This window comes from Oreochromis niloticus, linkage group LG20 (assembly GCF_001858045.2).
Source record: "Oreochromis niloticus isolate F11D_XX linkage group LG20, O_niloticus_UMD_NMBU, whole genome shotgun sequence".
NCBI lineage: Eukaryota > Metazoa > Chordata > Actinopteri > Cichliformes > Cichlidae > Oreochromis > Oreochromis niloticus.
This window is the reverse complement of record NC_031984.2, coordinates 2,935,075-2,959,408: the sequence shown is the minus strand read 5'-3', so window position 1 is coordinate 2,959,408 and position 24,334 is coordinate 2,935,075. Positions and strand designations below refer to the sequence as shown.

Genomic DNA, 24,334 nt, shown 5'->3' with positions numbered 1-24,334 from the left:
TTCTATATGTTGTTCTTTCATGTTTGTGGCCTTTCATTTATGCACAGCTCTCGTAAAATACCATCACAGCCTTTCAGTCCAGTTGATATCTGGACTTTGGGCCGTTGCAGCAACATTTTGTTGTAGATCTGCTGCAGTGTGCTGCAGGATCATTAGCCGTGTCTCAATTCAGGGGCCGCATCCTTCATAGGACCCGGACTTCGCGGTCTACATGGGCTGGGTCCTCCGAACACCGAGAGGGGCGCAAGTGCGAGGCTGTGAAATGGGACGGTCTAGCCTTCAGATTTGCATCACTGCTGTCTCGGTGGAGTTTAATAAACTCAGCTGTCTGCTCTTTGCTCCCTAAAATATAACAGGACATTGGAGTAAACTCTCGACCATCTCACACTTCTGTTTAATCAGTTTTCTGTTTGAAGTTTATTCAGCTGTGTGAAAACTATAACTTTAATCTCAGCCAAACCGATTTACTCAGGAACAAATAAAACACTGAAAAAAGCCAAACAATAACATTGTAAAGTCTAAGTCTAATCTAAGTGACCTATATATCATGTTTAACCTGAGTAGTGAAAGACAGCGGGGGGTTTGAAAACGATGTGCCGCAAGTTCGCTGTTCTTGTCGGCTCTAGTGAGCCTCGACCTCCCGGTCAGCTATCGAGCTGGTGGGTAACAGACGTCTCCAAAAACGTCAGAGCACTTTTGCAAATATGTGACGTCTTGATAAACCGAGCAGATTTGAAGTTTACACAGCTACATTTTATAATTTCTGAAAATATGTTAAAAGTTTATTTTATGACCCAGAAAGAGCAATAAGCGTAATATTAAAACTAAGTAGCTGCCGCCATTGTTGGAAACCGAATTGGCTGGGCCGCGCTATGAATTCTGGGATAGATTGGGCCACGAACGGTGCACCCGAACCATCCTTCAAATTTGAGGAAATGAAGGACGCATTTGGAGCAGCCTTCGAATGGGACAGCCTTTGTCGTGTCGCTTTCACATAATCGGCCTTCAAATGCGGCCACGAAGGATGCAGTCTATGAACTGGGACACAGCCATAGTCTGTCTCCGTCACACAGGTGTCACATTGGATTCCATTTTACTTGTGATCGGAAAGTGCCCAAGCCTAAATCATCATCCCTCCGCCGCCGTGCTGACAGCTGGTGTTCGTGCTAATATGCTGTTTGTCACAGCAGCACACTAGGAGGAAACCAAACATCTCCACTTTAGTTTCGTCTGTCCAGAGGACATTTATTCATTTGCAGCTTTGCAAATCTAAACTGTACTGTCATGGCCTTATTTTTTAGGGAAGAGACTCTTTCCTGGAAACCTTTCAAAATAAGACACACACTGAAAAAAACGGTTTCTTATAAATCTTCAATGTAAAACTGGCATTAAAATATTGAAATTGTTTTTTACTTGATTTTTGATACTGATTAAGGTAAATGTTTTGGAGTTCATTAATGATTTTAGCAAATAAAAATGTAATTTGTGGTTATTTTTTGTCTTTGTAGTGATCAGTTTTTGTCTTAATTCAGATTTTCTGCAAACAGACATTCACAGATTTCTATAGACAAAAACACATTGGACAGAAAAGGCACAGTTTGGCATTCAACACTTTATTCACAAACTAAAACCAATCACTGTATCCACAGGTCAGTGGGTGACTGTACAGGTGTGTTAGATCAGTATTAACTGGCTGCACATGGCAGCTTTACATCATGCCTCACCATGAACCCTCCATTGGTTCATTCGTCCCCTGCATCCTCCAATCAAAGTGCTCTGCAGTTTGTCCTTCAGTGTGTGTGTGTGTGCGTGCGTGTGTGTCGGGGTGGATAAAGTGAAAGTGTGTATGTGCGCGTCTGTCCAGGCTCAGCTGGACCACATCGGTCCGGTTCTCGTGTGCGTCTTCAGAAGACACGCCTACACATTTACAAATACATTCAAACACAACCAGAAGGTTTTTCCTAGATATCTGTTAGACAGCAAATAGCACCGCAGAGCAAAATACACTTTGGGGTTAAAGAAAGAAAGAAAAAACATCTACAGACAGCAGAGTGACAGCTGCGTTCACACAGGAAGGAGGAAAATCACCTCCAGAACTCTTCATCATGGTAACTCTGATACGACATTAATGTCACGTAATGGAACAAGTGCAAAGAACAAATACATATGTATATGTAGTATATGATGCATGTTCTGAAAAAGCCAGTTTAGGAATTCAGAGACTTGTGGGACTTTAATAAAATCTGTCATCTGAGTGGAGAGAACATAAAGACACCATCAGACCTGTTCCCTCAGTGCTCCTGCTGGTCTTCTAAATTCTTATAAAGCCCTGAAGGTGGCTCTTTAAAAAGGATTTGAATTAGATTTTAAATATAAGGTGACATTTTTTGTCTTCACCTGCCACACATCATGCATGTAATGTGTTGATTTTTTTTTCTAAAAGCCCAGATTAGCCAATGAACAGTTGTCTCACTGTGGTGTTATGATATCATGTTAGGTCACTGTGTGATCTCCCTCTTGACCCTTGAGCTGTTCGGTATTCCATACATTAAATCAAAACTTTAAAAAAAATGATATTACACAGACTCTTATAACTAATGACTGCTAACTTCAGGGAATAATAGGTCACAAATAATCTGGATCACCGAGTTCACCGAGATCTATTCTACTAATTTCCAGCTCCACATTTTCAGCCTTGGACTCTCTAGAGTAGCTTTTCCTAAGTCCAAGTTCAAAATAATCCTTCTTTATGTCAAACAGGGATGTGGTGCCCGGTTCACTGCCTGTTTTAGCTCCTACAATCCAGATTTCTGCTGCGTTTGTAGACCAGGTGGGTGAGGCTGTGCGTGAGATGACAATATTTGGGATATTCCCTCTCTATGATGTCACACAGACCCAAGCACTGAAAAAATGGGCTGAGACTGTTGAGAGTCTGAAGCCCAGCGCTAGCGGGGATTATTTGTACACACTGACCTTGGTGTTTTGAACTTTGGCCATGTTTAATATGAACATTCAACACTAGACAGCTGATATGTTACAGAAAATACTGAACTGCAAAACAGGGCAACTGCAGACATTAAATAAATGAACAGCTGAACAGCATTCTGGGAAATATAAGAAACCTGGGCGTAGCCTGAAATCACTTCCTGTCCAGCTGTACCGATGTTGATCTTCTCTCAACACTTAGCATTAATATTCAGACGTGGAAATTCAAACATAAACGACTTCAATCTTTTGACTTCCTGTGTGAATCCAGTCGTGCTTTTCTGTAGTTACAATTTACATTTCATATGTTCTGTTGTTGATCTAGATGAAAAAAAAAAATCTTTAAAACTCAGCTGAGGGGACGAAACAACTGAACCAAAAGGAAGGTGTGCAGGTACGATGTGATTGGACGATGAAGTGTTAAAAAACAAAAACACTGAACCAGATCTCTGTGAACTCTTCTTTGTTTCTAGACCTGATGACATCATCACCGCGCCCTCGTTTAACAGACCTTTTCCCCCCTTTGCTTGTTCTCTTCAACTCTGACATGTTCTTCTCTTCGGGGCTGCTGCATTGCATCATGGGAACTGTAGTGAGTCACCAGGTTAGTACAACTGTAGCTCTGTCATCAATAAAGCTGTCGGTCATGACGGTAACCGACACCCAAGTTAGCGAAGGGGAAAAACGCGACATCACATTTGCATCAGCAGTGATGTCAGAGTGGTCGGCGTGAAAGTTTGTGGCGTCCGCTTCAGTCTGCGTTTAGTAACAACACGAAAAGGGAGAGCAGGTCCTTTAAAGTCCTCAGAGACAGTTAGAAAGACTAAATATGAACACGGAGAACAAATGAGGCCACTGGGAGGTCACCTGAGGAGGAGGAGGAGGTGGAGGTGGTGGTTTCACTTCTATACTTCTGTGTAAAAATGGCGAACCTCTTCACTGTGAGGTTCAACACGGATACATTTTCATCATGATCAGAATATGAGAGATTAAAATACTTTCTTATACTAAATTATGACAAAAAAGTTACAATAGAAAAATAACTTCTCATTTTTATATTTGACATTTTTTCTTGCTATCGTGAGATTCAGTTTTTACAAGGAATAATGTAAACATGAGACAGATATGGCAGGTTTCTTACTGCAGTGACAAAGTGTCCTTTTGTGTTGAAAATAGTTTGATATGGCCTATGTTTATAAGATGGTTATTAGAAGATGGAATCAAAGGTTGGCCAACGCCGATCAAGGTCACTACAGACTAAAATGTGTCTGCAACACAAGTGCTCTAACTCCAGGACAGGACACAGCATCCAGGACAGACAAAGTAAGACTGCTGCAAAAAAGTCTTTGCCTATATGAATAAGCTCCTTCTTCCTAACTGGGTGGGTAAATATTTTTGACATGATTTGTTTGGATACTGGTGAGGCCTGAAGCTAAGGATAACGTTTGTGCTGCTGGTGCCTTTTGGAGCGTTTTTGAGAGATTTGTGCTAATCTCTTTCTTCTACTTTATTAGGCTGTTAATTAGCTCTAATTAGCAGACATGCATGCCAGCTAATTAGTAATAATTATCAGGCATGCAGTTCATTGATGAAGGTTCATTGATGAAGGTTTCTGACCACCAAAACACTGAGGCTTTAAAACCATCTTTCATGTGTAGTTTAAAACAATCATAATAATAAAATAATTGTTTGTAGATAAGACTGTTATTCCCAAACAGGTGATTTAACAGCTCATGAAACCATGAAAAGTAATATTGTAAAAAACATGTATTTGTACTTGTATGTACTGTTTTCTCCTTACTATGAGATATATTATTGTTTTAGAAGGAAAAACTGATAAATATTTCAAAATAGCATGAAAATGAAACATTTTGTATTTTTTATTTTATAATTCTCTCACCCCAACCGGTCGCAGCAGATGGCCCCGCCCCTCCCTGAGCCTGGTTCTGCTGGAGGTTTCTTCCTGTTAAAAGGGAGTTTTTCCTTCCCACTGTCGCCAAACTGCTTGCTCATAGGGGGTCATATGATTGTTGGGTTTTTCTCTGTATGTATTATTGTAGGGTCTACTGTACAATATGAAACGCCTTGAGGCGACTGTTGTTGTGATTTGCGGGTGTATAAATAAAACTGAATTGAACTGAATAAAACAAACCCAGCTGTCAGCATGTTAACAATGTTTCTTTTTATAACGTTTGAAGCTGGTTCTTGTAAAACCTCACATAATCAGAGTGAAACTATATTTATATCCGTTACTATATTTTTGATGATTTCAAAAATTCAAAAAGCTCTAAAATCAAACTTTTACCTGTCTTTTTCTTATTAAAAACTAAAACTTTGTTTAATTTCATATAATGAAAACAGCCTGATGTCCTTTTATATTCAAGGTGTTTACACTTATTTATGGTCAAGTGATATCTTGATCACTTGATATCTATATCAAGTGATAACAAAAATTTTCTAAGAATGTGAAAATATGTCAAAAATTTTCCGAAAACTTCCACTACCTTTAAAAAGCTGGTCAATAATGACGGACTCAGGAAATTGTGCCACAACAAAGTTTCACTACTTTTTAATCTCATCAGACTTTATTCTCCTGTTGCGATATACCATTTTTTCCCCTAAGGAAATGTGTCACATAATAATGTAAATTCCAAAAAACTTCACATTTCCAAGATCCTTCAGTATTCATGTCACTGCTTGTTATAAAACTCAGAATGATAAAAATGTCAGAAACAATGTGTCTCATGTAAACTACGAGTTTTTCACTGCAGCTGGAACATTTTCCCCCAAAGCTTCAAAAATATGTTAAAATATTTGTTCTTGTTTTAATGAGATGTGAATTCATTCATTAATTTTACTTATTTATTCATTATTGTGGAAACAAAATTTCTCGTTATACTGTGACAGTTTTCACCTGCTTTCAGTATTTATGATATTTATGATATGTTATTATATTATATTTTGTAAAAACTTGTAAAGCCATAAAAAATACAAATGTTTGTCCTCATAGTGGGTTCACATGTTTCCTTTTTTAAAATTATTCCATCTTTATGGAACAAGCAAAGTGTTCTGTATCACGGAAAATTTTATATCTAGCAAAACATTTTCTTATGAACGTTTTCTTGTTATTAATACCAATTTACCATTTTCAATATAGTGTAATAGCAAGAAAATGTATCAAAAATAAAGTTAAGAGGTTGGTACACAACATTTATTTCATCACGGCAGAAGCTGTTTGTGTTGTTCTCTCTCTGAAGCCAAAAACTGAAAAAAAAACATCTATCTGAATTTTTTCCATCTTTAACAGAGTCGCTCAAAAAAACGAAGAAAAGAAACTTTTTTATAAAGTGATGCTCCAGCGATGGTGTCTGAAAAAAACCTGAAATTAAAAACAAAGAGTGCTGCGACTGAATCAAGAAAAATGAAACTTAATGAACACCTGAAGCAACATGATTTCTGTCAGAGACGAGATGAGATAAGAATAGAATTTCAGCAGATGGATTTTCAGCAGATTGATGTTCGGTGGTGTGAAACTGCAAAAGGTTTTTCCTCAAATAAGCCTGCTTTTATTTTACAATCACGGTTTCCTCGTCTACCTCTCTGCCTCCTCCTCATCCCCATCATCCTCCTCATCCTCTCCTCCTCCTTCTTCTTGCTCCTCCACATGGTGCTCCCCTCCTCGTCAAGGGAGGAAGAAGAGGAAGTTGGAGCACCCAGTGGAGGGGTGCGTCGACTATTTTGTCCCAGTGTCTCCCTGAGCGGCAGGGTGGGAGGTCCTGGTGATGTCACATAGACTAAAGAAGCTGATTGGCTGACAGGTGAGGCGGAGATGTGGTGGTCAATCGGTGATGATGTATTGACGACCACGCCCTCCACCTTTGAGCTGATGTGGGCGGAGTCCAACCAATCTAAAGGTTTAGCCCTTCCATCCGTCCCAGATCGGACCCCTGTTTGGACACACACACACACTATGTCAGACTTGAACCACAGTTGTGTGTCTGCACTGAGAGTGTGTGTTACAGTAGTTACAGCAGAGAGGCCATGCAGGCAGCAGAACAGGAGGCGGCTCGGACACAAATGCGGTTTATTAAGGCCGTTTGCCAAACAGCACGAGTGAATAAATGAATTATTTAAACTACTGTCAAAAGACACTCTCTCTACTTTCAGGGTTCTTCACCCTCAGGCTTTCACTTTTGATAAAACCCGAGGTCAGCTAACCTTCACTGAACACATCATATTATGAGTCTCAGCTGGAGGTTATTTTGAGACCTGAAGGAGACATATGATCAATCGACCTTCGACCCTTTGAAGTCATCCTGTCAGCCACTTGCAGACCTCTCTCAGCAAGGCTGAAGCCCTGCTATGACACTGAGTGCAAACATGAAATTTTGTTTCAAACTGTCTTAAATTTATTGTGAAAGATCATTGTTGTTAGTGAGAGTTGGGTCTCTGGTTGTAGCACACTCCAATGTGAGGTTATAGCTCAGTGTGACATTAGAGCCTGTCAAAGTGGAGTTATGCTGTAAATGTCCTTCAGTGTCTGGGGAACAACATTCAGATGAAATGAGCCAAACTGTGGTGCATGCCCACGTTTCTCCACACCAGGACAGCGGTCATGTGCTTCTACTCGCCACATTTGCCTCACTCTGTACTTCTTTACCTCCATTAAATAAAAGGCAAATGGAAGGCTGACTGTAGGAGAACCAACACTCAATGCAGAGGCAAGTGCAGGTGGACAGGGCGAGACTTCAGCTGAGCTGAAAACCGTCCAGAGGTGCACGAGGAGATGAGCTTGAAGGGGAGGCCATGTTTAAATCAACTAAGGCTTTGACTGTATTTATTTATTTTTATTCACATCTCTACTGTATGTTACAGACAGACACACAGTTAAAGGCAGTAAGCAGCATACAGGTCAGATGAAGAGGAAAATGAGGAGGAAGACTCACAGGGTTCGAGACGATGAAGGTTTCTTGACTCTCTGCCACTTCCTCCTCTCAAACAGCCTGATGCAACAAACACACACCATGTTACACACACACGCACACACACACTCTCTCTGCTTCACCAGCAGCAGCCCTCAGCTCCATCAGGAAATCATGCAGCATTCAGAGCAGAAAAACATTAAATACGAGCGTGTGTGTGTGTGTGTGTATGTATGTACCTGTAGTCATGAAAGCTGCCATGTGCCCGCCCTCCTGCTGAAAAGACAGTTTGATTGGTTAATGAGCAAAGGCAAGGCCACTTGTGATGATCAGGGACAGCAGCGTCATGTGATCACTCAACTTGACAAGGATCACCTGAACGCACGGTCAATAACTACGATTTAAATACAGTAAGGCTTTTTCATTCACACACTTCGTGCAGCTGGATAGTGTAGCGGTAAGACTACACACCTTTGGAGTGGGAGTTGCAAGTTTGATTCCCATCCAGTAAGGGTCCTGGCCTGACCCCCCCACGCTAAAAACCAAGCCCTGGAATGGCGAGGCTACGCCTGCAGCCTGTCTGCAGCTCGGACACAAAACATTTCACTGTGTGTCGTACTCTCTATGATTGTGTATGTGATGAATAAAGCTTGTTTGTTGTTGACTTGCAGTGTTGGGGAGTAACAGAATACATGTACCGCCGTTACGTATTTAAAATACAAAATATGAGTAACTGTATTCCGTTACAGTTACCGTTTAAAAAGGTGGTATTTAGAATACAGTTACTTTGTCACAAGCAAAGTTGACCCAGACAACAAAGTAAAGCTATTTTTCGGCTACGAGCCCGACACGGAACCCACCGTATTAGCCAGAGGTCCCTTTGCTACGGTTCGGAGCCGCAGACCTTCAGTAACAGTAATAAATCACAGCAATAGTACATTCACGTGGTTGTAAACAGCATGATAATATATTAAGTAATCCAAAGTATTCCGTTACGTTACTCTCACTGAGTAACGTAACGGAATACGTTACAGAATACATTTTGGGGCATGTATTCAGTAATCTGTAACGGAATACATTTTAAAAGTAACCTTCCCAACACTGTTGACTTGTCACAACGAGAAACTGGAATTAAACCATTTATGATGGCTCAGGCATGTTAAGTTGCTGCTGATGCTCACTTAAATCCCTTTTTCAGTTTTGATAGCCACAGGGCTCTAATTTTGGCCCATTGCTATTAACTATACATGCATCTTTCCATCTCTTCTGATACAATTTTAAAACCTCCATCCATCCATTCTCTTCCGCTTATCCTTTTCAGGGAGTCTATCCCAGCTGTCTTAGGGCAAGAGGCAGGGTACACCCTGGACAGGTCACCAGTCTGTCGCAGGGCTAACATAGAGACAGACAACCATTTGTACCTATGGGCAATTACCAGTTAATCTAATCCCACTAACTCCAAATTTCAGAGTGCAAGCAACTGTGCATTGACAATAAAAGTTCAAATTCTAAGTCTAATTAAATGTCTTTGAACTTTTGGAGTAAGCCAAAGTACCTGGAGAGAACATGCAGACTCCACACAGAAAGACCCCAGCCTGATGCTGGAATCGAACTCAAGACCTTCTCGCTGTGAGGCAACTGTTCTAACCACCGTGCTTTTTAAAAATTTTCAAACCCGAATCTTTATTTTAAATTTCAGAAAGATCACATCTCGCTGGAACCCTAAACAGCTTAAAAGCTTTAAGGCAGTGTTGCAGCCACTGGTTCTTAATTTGAATACAGGCTAATTTTGTGGGAAGCGCTGACATGCCTCCATAAACCCTGGCTGAACAGGTTTGACGTGCTCTGCACCTTTTTAAAAAGAACAAAGAACCCCGAAGCTGCTTTCTCTCACAGAAAATTTCATCGCTAAGAAGATTTCTTATGTTCTCAAGGCTACCTTAGAAACAACATCTCTCTCCCAGTAAGTGTTCCAAAACGCCACGACAGTGAACCAGCACTCAAGTGAATTCAGCCGTCAGTGTAACAGAGCACAGGCTCAGCTGAAACAGTTCCTCTTCTGTCTGAGGCTGCTGAGGGAACAAATGCTGTTTATTCATATCTAGAGGTGGAAATATGCAAATGCATAAAGCTGCTGCCTGAATTGCAGAAATACAGCAGCTCAAACTGAGTGTTGGAGTTTATAGGCGTATTCATTTTTTTGAAGAAGAATAGTGAAAGAGGTCCAGAGTAATAAAAACTGTGCTGACCAACACTGGAGCTTTTGTTTGTTTAGTAGCAGCTATATGAATCACGTTTGTCCAAGGTGTGTGTGTTTGTCTTACCTGGTTCCACTGAGCGCGTGCGAGGATTACACTGTTTGTGTCCCTTGCATCCTCTGAGCTCCATCAGCTGCACGTGGAGCTGATTGAGAACCGTTCGATCTAAAGAGCTGACAGCATTTATCAGCTGGAAACAAAAATGAGGAGACAAAGAGAGACGGTAATTTGTTTGGTTTGTGTTCAGGTAAATTAGATGAAGTTTATCAGCCCAACAGCTACAGGGAACTCCACATGTCTGCTGTTATGCAAGTTTCTTGAACGTGTGCATTGTGAGTGTGACTGTCAGGCTGAATGTGTGTCATCTGTAAATGAAAGAAATATGCAAACCTGTAGAAACATCCTGTCTCAGGGAAACACTGAAAAACTAGTTTACATAGTTTTACTTCTGGGCTGGACGACTGTAATTTGTTATTATCAGGATTTCCTAAAAACTCCCTGAAAAGCCTTCAGCTGATCCAAAATCCTGCTCCTCACATACAAGGTCTTTAATAATCAGGCCCCATCTGATCTTAATGACCTTGTAGTACCATATCACCCTATTAGAGCACTTCGCTCTCACTCTGCAGGCCTACTTGTTGTTCCTAGAGTGTTTAAAAGTAGAATGGGAGGCAGAGCCTTCAGTTTTCAGGCCCCTCTTCTGTGGAACCAGCTTCCAGTTTGGATTCAGGAGACAGACACTATCTCTACTTTCAAGATTAGGCTTCAAACTTTCCTTTTTGCTAAAGCATATAGTTAGGGCTGGACCAGGTGACCCTGAATCCTCCCTTAGTTATGCTGCAATAGACGTAGGCTGCCGGGGATTCCCATGATGCACTGGGTGCTTCTTCTTCACTCACTGTGTGTTTATTCACCTCTCTGCATTTAATTATTAGTTATTATTCATCCCTGGCTTCTTCCGCAGCGTGTTTTTGTCCCGTCTTTCTCTCCTGACCCCAGTCTGGTTGTGGTACATGGCCTTCCAGGAGGTTTCTTCCTGTTAAAAGGGAGTTTTTCCTTCCCACTGTTGCCAAAGCGGTTGCTCACGGGGGGTTATATGATTGTTGGGGTTTTCTGTGTATTACTGTAGGGTCTTTACAATATGAAGTGCCTTGAGGTGACTGTTGTTGTGATTTGGCGCTCCCCTCTGAACATCAGCGTCTCCATCGGCACAGACAAGCCCTCTCAGCTGATTCTATTCTGTTCTTCTGGTTATAGTTTTTATAGCTGTTTTTGTTCTCTGTCTTCTTGTTTTTGACATTTTTTTTAGTATTTATATTTACATTTTGTGTATTTTTATTTTCTTTATATCACTGATTTATATTAGAACTGGACAGCACTACAGGGAAACAATATTTCAGGATACTGTATGTGTAGAGTATAGTATATAGTTTTTTATATTCTTGAGTCTTGATTTAATAGAATTAAATTCAGCCAGACACAAGTCTTGGTTTCTTGTTTTAAGCACACGAGTCCAAAGTCTGACGTGGAAAGTGTGTAACCCAGGCTATGTTTGGGAGCTTTCATTTCAAGATGTCTCCTGAACATATCACACACAGGCGGTCGTACAGTAGAGAACGGCTGTAACACCAGACTTTTAGACCCCCCCCTTCACAGACCTGAGGGTTAAAGCCAGAATGAGTTTAGAGTTTGGGACTTTGGGAAGCATTTATGTCACCGAGCTACTGCAGGAAAAAAAACACCTTTAAAATCAGAAAACTGCTCTGTACCTGGTACGGGTCCGTGTTGAGGTCAAAGTACTCCAGGAAGCCGGTCGCAAACTCACAGAACAGGAAGTTGTGGGACTCGTTGATGGTTCTCAGACACCAGTATGTGTTGTTGTTGGCACTGGTGCAGGCGCAGAATGAACCCACTGCAACACACACACACACACCCAAATATTCATTAATAATATTTTTCTTGCTGTGTTGGTTAAACCTGAAGAACGAGGACATTTTTAGAAAGTGTGGTTCTCGGTTTGGGACAGCACTTTGATAGCAGTTATTTATGAGCACAGCTCAAACACAGCTCTTTTGGAAATGGCTGTAATAATAACGATCAAAAGCTCCAACACAGGTAAGGAGATCGTGATGTCAAAATGCTCAGGGTTGTGATAATCGTCACAAAGTAAAGCGGTGGCTCTTACACGTCCAGAACGGCGCCGTGTGCCAGTGCTGGTTGTCATGAGTGAAGCAGGTGAGTCCCGGCATTGAACACGTGTCATTGTTTCTGATTCTCTTGATCATCTTCCTCATCTTCTTCCTCCTCTTCTGCTCCTTCAGAAGCCACGCCTTCTTGTCCCGAGCCCCGGCCTTCCTGCTCACACACACACACACACACACACACACACACACACACAGATAAAGCTTGTAGGATGTAGCTGCTCAGGGTAATCTATGTAAAATCTTTCCCTACAGCGTGCTGGCTTTATGCCAGAATGGTTAGTGTCTTCTCACCTGAACGGATGCAGACTTCCTCCTCTGTACCTCAGTTTGTTCTTCAGTTTGGATTTGTACCTGAGAAACACAAACGTCACGTTTAATCACATGCATGAATCTAAAACTGTGGCGTGCACTTTTCTGCTACTTACAGATATTTGCTGCAGTCGCACTCCTGGGGGCGGGCCTTCTTCAGGTGACCTCTGACCTCTCTCAGGTTCTTTATCTTCGTCTGCAGAGTCTCAATCTGAGAGAAAGTCACAGGTATCATTCAGGGCCACTAATAATATTCTGCAGAAACTTAAACGTACTTCTCCAAAAGTTTGCTTCACTTTTGCGGCGTCAGGTGTGAGCTGGGATTTTTAGAGTGACATCCCTGACTTTTTAAAACAAGTGTCGCTGCTGTAAGTGTTTTTCACTCCCTAACTAACTGTTTTGATTGGCTGGGTGCGTGCAACTGGTTGCCTAGATGCTGCAGATGGATGAACCAATTAGTCCTATTTCATTCATTTACCACTCCCAGGTTTACCTGTCAGGTGTACCGTGTCGTGCACACCTGACAGGAGCTGGGGCTGCAGTCCAGCAGACAGCAGCATTCCTGTCTGTAGCAGGAAGTTGTAAACAAATGAGGTGGAGAGAGAGAGGAACCCGGCAGACTCTGTTATCTGTCACAGAATCGTTCACCCGGAACAGCGGGCAGCAACAGTCTGCACAGGCACGGGAACGCTAACCTGCCAGGAAGCAGGGCTGCTGCTCCTGTTATCCACACTCTGAGTGCACATCCCAGCAAGAACAGGATCAGATCAATGAACAGTGTAATCACTGGTGTAATTACCGCAATCACTGACTTTTAAATGTGCCCTGTGTTTAACCTTTCCCATTAAATTGTGCTTAATTTGGACTGTTTTCTTACTTGTATACATAATACCTAATTTGATTTATTATTCTGCTGCTTTATAAACCGACTCCACAAAATCTGCCTCACACATACACAACCCCAGCGTTTTGTTAGGACGGGCGTCCGCTGCAAAATCTGATCAAACATGCAGATGGATCGTGAGGAGGCGGAGCGGCTCAAGCACATTTAAATTCATCGTCAATAACATCCCTCCCTCCATCTTTCAGAAAAAGCAGGAATCAGCCCATAGCCCTGGGTGAACCCCTCCCTCCATCATTTTTATTATTTGTTTATTTATCTTACTTTTATATATTATTATTATTTTTATTATTTTTACCTTTTCCCTTTTTCCCTTGCTGTGTCTGTGTAAATGTAAATGTTCCTGTTCCTAAAAATAAATAAAAATAAAGTTTAAAAAAAGAAAAAAAGAAAAAGCAGGAATCAGGAACTTCAAAGCTCGAGGACAGTTCAGGTTAAAGGGACCAGAGCACACTGACTGATTCACACCCTTCAACATTTTAGCGAGTTTGATGTGTTTTGTTGGGGGATGTTATTTAAGGTGGAAATATCACAAAATAAACCAGAGCTTCAGAGGTTAAGTCACAAAAGCCCTTTAAGCAGGAGACTAGGGTTTAGGTACCAACAATACTAGTTGACCTTGGAGAAAGTCAAGTTTAGTTTAAAATAAACCCTTTAAAAAAAGGTTAGGGTTGCTTAAAAACCTCTTCATAGTCGCTAAAGTTGTGAAGTCCGGATCAAAGTGTTTTGGTTGTTGGCAGCTTAGTTTGTTGAACCCAGAAGTCACGAGCGAGTGATGGATCTCACCGAGAAGCAGTGATAGTGACCTGTCAATCACAAAGTAGGGCGGGCTTAAAATGTGCCTTCCTTTATCCCGTTTTTGACTCTAACAGGTCCAGAATCTTCAGAATGAACATGTTAGAAAAGATAAGACTTCAAAAAAGAAACCACAACCATCAGCAAAGTGTTTCCGCAGGTCACAGATCAAATACGCAAGAGAACTCGCCCCCTGCAGGCCATCAGAAAGAATGCACCTTTAATCCACTTAAATGGGCTTCATGTCCACCTCGCATACAGTTTGTGGTCACAACAGCCCAGAGATGCTACCTCATACTGCTGTGTGGCTTTACAGAAACGTGAGAAGGACGTTACCTCGTGGTCGATATGCAGCTTGTGGTCCTTCCAGGCCTGCAGGGACTGATACACGCCCGTGTCACACTTCACTGTTGCATTAGACAGGATGGAACATCTGCAGGAAAACATATTTATTATTAATCGTCTTTGATTAAAGAGCATCATATCATTACACTGCATATTTTGAACTAGAACGATAATAAAAAACAAGCATTATTGACCGGTGAGTGACTTTGACGGAGTTGGGTGTGACCACGGCGTTGGCATCTCCTCCCATCCCGCTGAACTCGTCCTCAAACTCGTCTCTCATTGGCTGATCCCAGCCTGCCAGGCTCTGGTTTCCAGGGTAATTGTTCGTCATGGAGAGAGAGCGGCTGTAACGGTTCCTGGAGTAATTCTTCAGGGCTTTGAACTCTGACAGACAAACACAATTAAGCTCATCACCTCAGCGAATATCACCACCAAGAAGAATAAGATGTTTATTATCAGACTGCTCTTACCCTACACAATAAAATCCACTTCCTGCAGTCTCCAAGTAAACGTTTACATGCCTCAGTGTTACAGTAATGGCTAAACTAAAGCTCATCATTGACAGAGAACCTCAAATACCTGCATCTCTACCACCATAAGGGTGATGCAGTGCTGTCCTCAGACATTAGAGGTCAGCATCACACCACAAAGTGGAAGCTGCGGACTGAGAAGACTCCACCAGAAACATGAGAAACCAGGTTTTCTGTCCTGGAGCACAAAATCTAAAAACATCTTTGCTCACAGCCTCTTCACAAGAAAGAAAGGGAAATAGAAAAGTCATTAAAGGAAAGCTTGGAAGCTCTGGTGGCAAGTTGTTTGAAACTCACCTAAAAATAAATTAACTTCTTTATTCATGTTACACGGACTTAAGAGTCGATCCTGTACCTGCTTCAATTTAAAGGAATTAAGAAGGGATGTTTTGTGTGCTTGCATGCTATGTGCTAAAACAAACCCAGCCTCGTGCGTGCTCCTGCACAACAGTCACAGCTCCGAGTGGTACTGTGAAAAACTTTGCACAGCTGCAGGACTTTCCCTGTTAATTTTATGCTCTAATGTGACATCTGACCAAGTCTGACAAATGGATTATTTAAACATGTGGGCCTCCAACCACAGAGTTCAAAGTAGCAATCCATCAGACACAGGACCAGCCAAACACAATGCAGAAGTCAGAGATAATGATCCAAACCATGACAAGACTGTGCACTCCTCTACGACCGCAATGAGCCGCCTCACACCTGCCGTACACATCAAACGTGTCATCCTGGCAAGATGAGTGTGTCAATCAGAGGAGTGAAAGAGATCTAAAGCTGACACGTCTGAGGAGTTTACACACCGTCGTCCTCTCTGAGCACATACAGCAATGCTCATATCATCTCATATGAACCGTGGCTTCTGTTTCATGAGAAACTTATTACCACAAAGCAGCGATAGCCACGCTGAAAAAAACGAAAGTTTAAAATCATGCTGGAAAATTAAAAACTCCACCTGCAAATAAACCTCATGCAAAAACATTTATGTACCATTTTCCTAAAGCTCTGACATTTTTTTGGTGAGAGGTTCTGTTTATGAGTATGACCAGCACTAATGTGTCTTATCTAGGGATGGGTACCGGTGTCATGGCACCGGTTCTGACATAAACGGTAGTAACCAGACCGAAAAGCAGCGCACATTTCGGTGCTTTATTTCGGTGCTTTTTTTTTTCCTGAGCCAATTCTAGCCAATCATTTTACGTTTCCGAGGATAGTAGGCGGGCCCAGGTACGTACATTCTTTTAGAGCAGAGCTACAGATTAAAAACGCCCAAGGCGAAGCGGACAAAAGTCTGGCTGTACTTCACAGCCAAAGATGCAAACTCAGCAGCCTGCAACAAGTGCTTTAAGCTGATACTGTGATACTGTCAAAGGAGGTAACACCTCAAATCTGATGAAACACCTGGCGACGCATAGCGTTTTTTTAAAGCCGAGAAATGCGTCGTGTTTGATAGCTTGCTGCGAGACCTCACACCGAGCACATCTACTGCGGGTGTGGTGCCTGTTATCGGACCCGGAGTTAGCAACATCCCCCAAAAACCCAAAGAGTAGAGTCCTGGCCCCTAGCCCTGTCAGCGTAGCAGAAATGATGAGGATGATGATGCAGCAGCAGCCGTTCTCCTCTGCGTGAGTAGCTTCATGTTGTTCGTGTGTAATTAACGTTGAGTACGCTAACCACATTATTACATTAATGCATGTAAGGTGAACTAGCAAACACCGTCGTAGTTACATGCGGCTGTCTTCTTGTTTGATGGCAGATACTCCCTTCACCCTGGCCAAAAAGGCTAAAATGACCAAAGAAAAAGTGGAAAACAGTTAAACATGAGAGGTTTTTGGACAAAGTTTGTGTTTTTTCCATTGTTTAAGCACTGCTTCCAGCCAAGAGTGAGACCATATATGCCCTATAGCTGCAGAAAAGGCTAACATTGTTATCTTTTTACAAAAAAACAGCAGAACATGAGAGGTTTTTGGACAAAGTTTGTGTTCTCCATTCTTTAAGCACCGGTTTGAGCACCATTTAAGCACCGGCACCGTTTCAAAAGTACCGGTTTGGCACCGGTATCGGATAAAACCTAAACGATACCCATCCCTAGTCTTATCTGCAGGAGTTTGTCAGACTTGCGTCACACTCATGATTCCAACGTGTCGGTGTGTAGCTGCTCGTTTGTCAGATTTAATTATTAATCATTGGGATTAAAACATCTGCGTAGACCAGTCATCCACAACAATGAAACCACTGTAAAGTCAGTAACAACAATCATCTTGTCCTGGCACTCACAGAAACGTTACTTTTAAACGCATCATCCAAATTTATCCGATTATCCCTTCGCATCCTGCAGACGCCGCGAGCAGCATGAGGACACAAACCCCACCACGCTGCAAAAAACTGACCGCAACAGCTTGAGAAGCACAAAATCTCAAAATCCCAGTCCAATCGAGGCCAAGCAGGACGTTCTGGAACAAGTCCGCGAGGGCCTCATCCGCACCCCGACAGGTCAGAATTGCTCTGGTAGCGCCCATCGGAAGCCAAAAACTGTCATTCAGAAACCAAGTCAATGCCTATAGACTCCCATTTAAAATGAGCCAAGTTACAGCATTAAAAAAACTTGTTTACCGACGGGAACAAAAGGTTTTGGACCACCATGGACAGTTTAGTGGTCCAAACTGAGGACAGATTGTTTGTTATAAACTATCCACTTGGATACAACTTGGGTTTGCTAAATTCAAACCATTCAAAGAAGTTTATGCTTCAGTTTTGTGATTTTTGCTTATTTTAGCTAAAAGCCTCATTCTAGCATAGTGATCCGATCCAAAAATAATAAAACAATATGGCAGCAGCCAAAATGCGAACATGAAGATGCTGACAGTCTGTGCAATGAGGATCATGGTGGACATGATGATGATGATAATCATTGTTGGGTCTGCGCTTCCACAGGCCCCGCTGGTTTAGAGACTTATTCCCGTTAACGATAAGGAAGCAAGACAAACCGCGATCTCGATTTTACTTGCGCAAGGGAAGCCCCGGGCGGTGTCTCAGAAAAGCACTCTGAATCCAACCGCAAAATGACTCCGACTTAGGCCTCCGCTCGCCGCCTTTTTATTTAAAACAGTTACAGTACACACAAGCACCACCCATTGTAACCCCCCCCGATGGTTATAAAAGATAAGGTACTATGTGTGTGTGTGCACGTGTGAGTGAGTGTGCACGTGTGAGTGAGTGTGTGTCTCTGTGTGCGTGACTTCCTAATTACAACTGTTAACAACATCCTTGGTCATAAAGAGGGTCATCTCCCCCCACCCTATATATATGGCTCAATTCCTGTATTGGTTCACCATGCACAAACACAGGTGAGTTTACTAAACAACAAAACAGAACCTTCACATAGGATGTGCCTACAATAAAACACTATAGCCTCCCCCACCATCCGACAGGCTGGGGAGGGGGACAAAGGAATGTCTTTGATCACACAGTTTGAAACAATGTAGAGATGGTAAGCATAAAAATGACAACATTTAACAATTCACTCTAACAATCATGAACAGTGCTTAATTATAATAAAGTAGGATTTTAGTCAACTGACCTTTAACCTGTTTAGGCTTTTAAGGGATTTATTGATGAAGCTTGATAAAGGAATCAGAGAATTCCAGAAAAGCTGCTAAACTGCTCACACATGGCGCTCAACAGTTTTCTATTTTAAACCTAACGCAAAATTATTTTTTCATGGGGCAAATTGCGCATGCCTAATACTCACTGCTGCCCCCTGGTGGACTGAAGCGTTAACACTCACTCTTTTTGGAGAAGAACGGCTTCTTGTTAAACGGCTTCATCATGGAGGGTCGAAGGTTCAGAGGTCGCAGGTCATGGAAATCGCAGTCACAGGCGCCAGAATTTGGAAGGTACAGTTGAGACTTGATGCTGATTGGACGATGACGGCCAACAGCACCCCTCTGGAAGCTTTTGGCCCCTCCTCCTTCATGCTTACATTTGAAAAGCCGTAGCTTCCCCGTGGCGTCCTCCACACACTGCCACTTCTGCACACACAAAAATCATGCACGAGGAATTATTTTTAACAGTTCAGAGGAGCCTGTTTAGTTTTCCCCACATCAAATGTTAGCATAAAAAAAGCTCCATAAATAAAATATAAATAAATACTTTAACAGGAATTTTGAAAGCTGGAAGTTAAAAGGGAAACAGCATCCTGATAATCATATAAGGATTATCTTCAGGCAGGATGTGATCTCACATATACAACGACTTACAAAAGATGCAACAATAAAGTTCGCGAATCACAAAATTAAACAGAAAAATATTTGTTTACCTCAGAATTGATTTACAACAACACGCACGGCTAACCAAAGACAATACAGGTCTTGTTTGGTCTACGTGGTTCTGTGAGTGAGGAACGCATTTGACTGCTGCTGGTCTTGGATGTCAGGATTTGATCTGTTCAGGTCGATTAAAGTTTGGATTGGGGCTAAAGATCCTCACATATATCGGGCCATAAACAGCCGATGTGTTCTGGTCTCCCACTTGTTACAAAAGCGAAATCTGCAGACGATTACGTGCAGCAGCTCTACTCAGAGCTCCTCAGTCAGTCTGTAGGGACAATGTCCACAAGTCTCCAAGCAGAGGCTCATTTCAGCTCTTTGACTCACAACCTGAATATCAAAACCAGCAGGTAAATCAGACGCTTTGGCCGACAGCAGAGTTCTATATTCAGTCTGGCATAACGCACTTTATACTCATTACTGCACAAGGCCTTGTACTCCATCCTGTCCATGTGACTGAAAAAGACCCTGAAATACTTCTGTGGTTGGGCCGCAATAATCAGTGATGTTCTATTATTGACTATTGAACATCACTGATTGGCTGATTATCCAAATCGTATTATTAAATAAGGTGACATGCATGTGAGCTTGTTTTAAACCGCTGATTACGGTGATACAGGGGTAGCATGCAGGGACACCCGAGCTTCAACACGCCAGACTTGCACTGAGTGGCGTTTGTAGGTTTGAAATGTAAGTGGGTGTGTTTTACACATCATCCCAAGGTAAACGCTGATTACACAATGTTTCTAGGACAAATCACACTGGCCTCTTGACTGCTCTCTGCCACTGGCTCCAAAATCCTCGAAAGCTGTTGTGGAACCAAAATGAACAAAAGAACAATGCTTCCATTTTCTCCGATAGCTCCTGCAGGATCCTGATAGAAGCTATGAAAAGAGACACTTTACTAAAGGAGGCAAAGAAGAGGCAGAGTGACTCTGAAAACGAGAGGGAACCTTGGACAGGTGTTTGTATGATGAGAGAAGAGAGCTTCACGGCTTGGGAGGGTTCGAAACACTCAGGTGGATTTGCTTTGATCAGCACGTAACCAAACCTGCCGGGCTTTGGGTGAAGGAGGGTGAGGTAGGAAAGGCGAGGCTGGGAAGAGGCCGTCTATTGCTTCGTAAACACGTACGATGCATTCAGAGTCTTCTTTTGCTTTCAGCATCGGCTGTATCGTGACTCTGTAGTTGTTCATTAGAAGATTAGCATGACCCGAATGAATTCCGACTGTTGCCCTGAGTCACTCACGCTTATTAAAGAGCGACAAATGCCTGAATTATTAAGTACACACACATATATGCAGTTTTCTTGGGGCTGTTTATCACAGCAACCCAGCAGCCGGCAGACTCTGTTGCTAAGAGACTAATCAACTTGCTAAAGGGATTTTTCGACAAGTGTAATTAACCTCAAACAAGCGTGAACACAAACACACAGTGACACAGCTCTCTAAATGTCTGGCAGAAAAGTTTCTGTTGTGCTGTCACATCTTGATTCTCTCCACGTCTCTTTGATGCTGCAGCATTCAGCGAGTCCATTGTGTTCTGGTCGTTCCAGTCATTACTGCAGTTATTGTATGTGTCTGGTTTACAGAGATGACATCTGGTTTTTCATCTCTGTGACACAAGTCTACCCTGCTTCTTTCAAGTCTCTGTTTATTGGAGCGGTAGCCATCCCAGCTTTCCCGTCTTTATTCCAAAAACAGCTTGTTACTGAAGACTGCACAGACCAAAGAAAAACTGCATCGGAAAGAGTGCAAACTTTATAGTCTGCATGTTCTGTCAAAGTGAAGCAGGAATAATGAGCAATAAGACTGTGATTGAAGCCACAGGATCAGGAGTGAATTACAGGATCGTAGAAGTAAAACGATGAGACTGGCACTGGAGGAGCAGTTAGGAGTACAGAGAACTTAAACAGGATTCGGATGTCTGGAAGTTATGGAGTTGAGAGTAAATAGCATCTGGATGAAGTGATTAGACGAGGATTAAACAGGGATTAAGAATAAATCAGTTCAATTGTTAACAAAATGATGGGATCAGGAAGAAATAACTGGATTGAGAAATGTAGAGTCCCGAGTGAGGAATGAAACGATGAAGTCACAACTCAAATACGATAAAGACTAAAATGAAGTGGTAAGGTGTGCTTTAAACAAACCACAGGATCAGGAGAGATCCAGTAGAGTCGGGACTAAGGAACGTTATTCTGGAGTAAAATAAGAAATAGCAAATAGTATGCAGAACAAAGCAACGAGATCTTGAATAAAGCAATCCACCAAAGAGGAACATTTACTGGACTATGACTGAGGAATGGAGTGAAAGTGATGGAAAGGATTAGGGTGGAATATTATTCTTGAGTAATGAAATAATAATAATAAAAACGAGTAGAATCAGGAATAAAGTCCCAGATTCAGAAGTTAGAAAATGGGATGTGAGGATATTGTGAGTAAAATAATAAGGTTTGAAAGAATTATTTAATTGGATTGGGAGCTGAATGGAGCACAGAAAGGGATTCTGGAGTAAGGAAAAGGACACGAATAAGAGTAATTTAAAAGAGTGATATTTAAAGGGACCAGGAATGGAGTAAAATAAGGTTTCTGGGGAGAAGTGAAAATTGGGAATGAGAACTAAAGTAACTGATTTGTAAGAGAATGTTATGGAGTCTTGAGTAAAGTATTCTGGAGTAAAGTTAAGGTAGACTGGGGGTAAGGTAATGCAATCAGGGACACGTAATGAGATCAGGAGTGAAGTCATTGGATGCAAACTCATAGAATTCTGAGTGATTTCATGGACGGCTACGCAGTGAAACTCATACGACTGAGTAGAATCAGGAAAAATAAGGTATTCCAGAGTAAAAGAGAGGAATAAGATTATGCATTGGGGAATAAGCAATAATAACATCAGGAGTGAAGTAATTGGATTGAGGGGATTATAAAAAAAATCAGACTATTGTAGTGCAAGGATGGAGAAGGAACGTGATACCATTGGGAGAAGTAGGATCAGGAGTCGAGGGAGTAAATGTATCAGAAGTAAAGTGTTGCACTACCTGTCCCGTCTGCTGGCAGGGCGTCTGGTACTCGGCTCTCTGACACAGGTCTTTCACTCGTTGGCGTTTGGGCAGGAAGTTCTCCTCCTGCGATACTTCCTTACCTTCGACGACCTGGTGGAGCAGCTTCCTGTGAAAACACCAAACACAAGCAGGGAGGAAATCTGCATGTTTAATGAATTCATGATTCAAAGTTAATAAAAGTTTATTTTGGCAATTTTCATTTATGCATTTCTTCTGTCTGAATCAAGAAATCAGCTTTTTTCCGTGTAAATGCTTCAGTGGCCTTCAGCGTAGGGATCGATGCCACGGAGAGGAAGCCGAAGAGGAAACGAGCGACTCACTCGAGTCACTCCAAACGTTTTTGTCAAACTTTTAAAAGCTGAAAGTTAACCTTTAGCCCTCCATTAGAAGAACATTTGACTGAATTAAAGCTTAATGATGTGTTTAAGCTTGTAGCTGTAAGCTGTGATTAATATCTGTCTCAGAGTTATTATGAAAACACTTTTCCTAATTAACCAAATATCATCAGGCAGATCTGCTTCCACCGGGTGGACGGCACCAGGTGTAGTTGTAGCTGCCAGGTTTTCCCAGCAGTGAGAGCAGCTGCTGTGTTACACTCTGCACTGAACGTAGATTGTTATATGTTATATTTTCCCAAGCAGCAGCAGTGATGTGTCGTCTTTACCCTCTCTCCACCAGGAACGAGTCTCTCCACACCTTCGCCTTCTTGTTCACTTGGAACCTGAAGAAGAGGATGAAAACAGCGAGAATCAGAATTCCTGCACTCCTGCTATTTTTAACCCACAACCAACACTGTCGCACCCTCCGCCCGTCTTCACCTCACCTTACCTTCTTCTTTTTTCACATCGACTCCATTAAGCACGACTGCCTTTACTGAAGCGGCATCTGAAAGAGCTGCTAAATGTGCATCACGGCTTCATTTTACACCCCTAAACTTCGGGCTGGAGCTCCTCTCACTGCCACGTCAGGAGCAGCGAGTTCATTTCAGTTCAAATCATCGAACATTACACGCATTTATAGAATATTCATACCGCGCTCTGTCCCCTCATTAAGAGCGTGACTCCATCTGGTTTCTATTCTGGGATGTTTGTAACGTTAACTTTCAGGAATAACATTTTGATTTTCCTCCTACACTTAAAAGAACAACAGTCACCGCAGTGGAAACGACTGCAGGACTTTTTCCAGTCGTTTTCGTCTCGATTGATTCACAGAATAAACAGCACAGAAAGACACAAACATAATAATGAGGCCGCGACGAGGATTTACACACAAAGGCGGCGGAAAATGTTGCTGCTCGATGTAAAAAGCTGTCTCCAAAGTTTGAAACACACTGAAGAAGGACTAATTTAAGTTTCCAATATGACAGCCGTCAGCGCAGCAAACAACTAAATATTTAGATTTTTTTAGTTTTGCTTTTGACATCCAAACCAGTTGCCGGCGCACCGCTTAGGTTTAGGGTTGGGTTGAACTTTAGCCACAAGCTCGGAGATGCTAAACACACCGTGGCCAAACGGAGCTCATAAGATTTTTGTTTCTTATGTGAAAACATGTATAAAGTCTGTAAAAAGTCATAGAATTGAATCTAAGTGTAACTATTAACAAGCTGCTGGTGGACAGCACCTTTATCCACCGATGCTCTGCAGTTCACAAGGATTTAAAGAGATGGAGGCAACAAGTGGGAGCAGAGCTGT

At 42.1% G+C, this 24,334-nt stretch overlaps 1 protein-coding gene across 8 annotated transcripts in view; it reads right to left on the bottom strand.

Moving 5' to 3' along the window:
• Positions 1–5,548: 5,548 nt before the first annotated feature.
• sulf2b (sulfatase 2b) overlaps positions 5,549–24,334 on the bottom strand; it is a 107,950-nt gene continuing 89,164 nt past the window's right edge. For 5 of the 8 annotated variants that reach the window (XM_019349579.2, XM_019349582.2, XM_025901780.1 and 2 more), the window contains 13 exons: positions 23,308–23,364; positions 22,620–22,749; positions 19,040–19,283; positions 14,914–15,106; positions 14,711–14,807; positions 12,795–12,889; positions 12,661–12,720; positions 12,351–12,520; positions 11,935–12,077; positions 10,232–10,355; positions 8,147–8,183; positions 7,932–7,988; positions 5,549–6,932 (listed from right to left, as the gene is read on the bottom strand). In XM_019349579.2, the coding sequence (XP_019205124.1) occupies positions 6,902–6,932; positions 7,932–7,988; positions 8,147–8,183; positions 10,232–10,355; positions 11,935–12,077; positions 12,351–12,520; positions 12,661–12,720; positions 12,795–12,889; positions 14,711–14,807; positions 14,914–15,106; positions 19,040–19,283; positions 22,620–22,749; positions 23,308–23,364 (1,438 nt within the window). In that variant the 3' untranslated portion in view covers positions 5,549–6,901. The remainder of the gene's footprint in view (positions 6,933–7,931; positions 7,989–8,146; positions 8,184–10,231; positions 10,356–11,934; positions 12,078–12,350; positions 12,521–12,660; positions 12,721–12,794; positions 12,890–14,710; positions 14,808–14,913; positions 15,107–19,039; positions 19,284–22,619; positions 22,750–23,307; positions 23,365–24,334) is intronic. The other 3 variants (XM_019349584.2, XM_019349586.2, XM_019349585.2) reach the window with 3 other exon arrangements.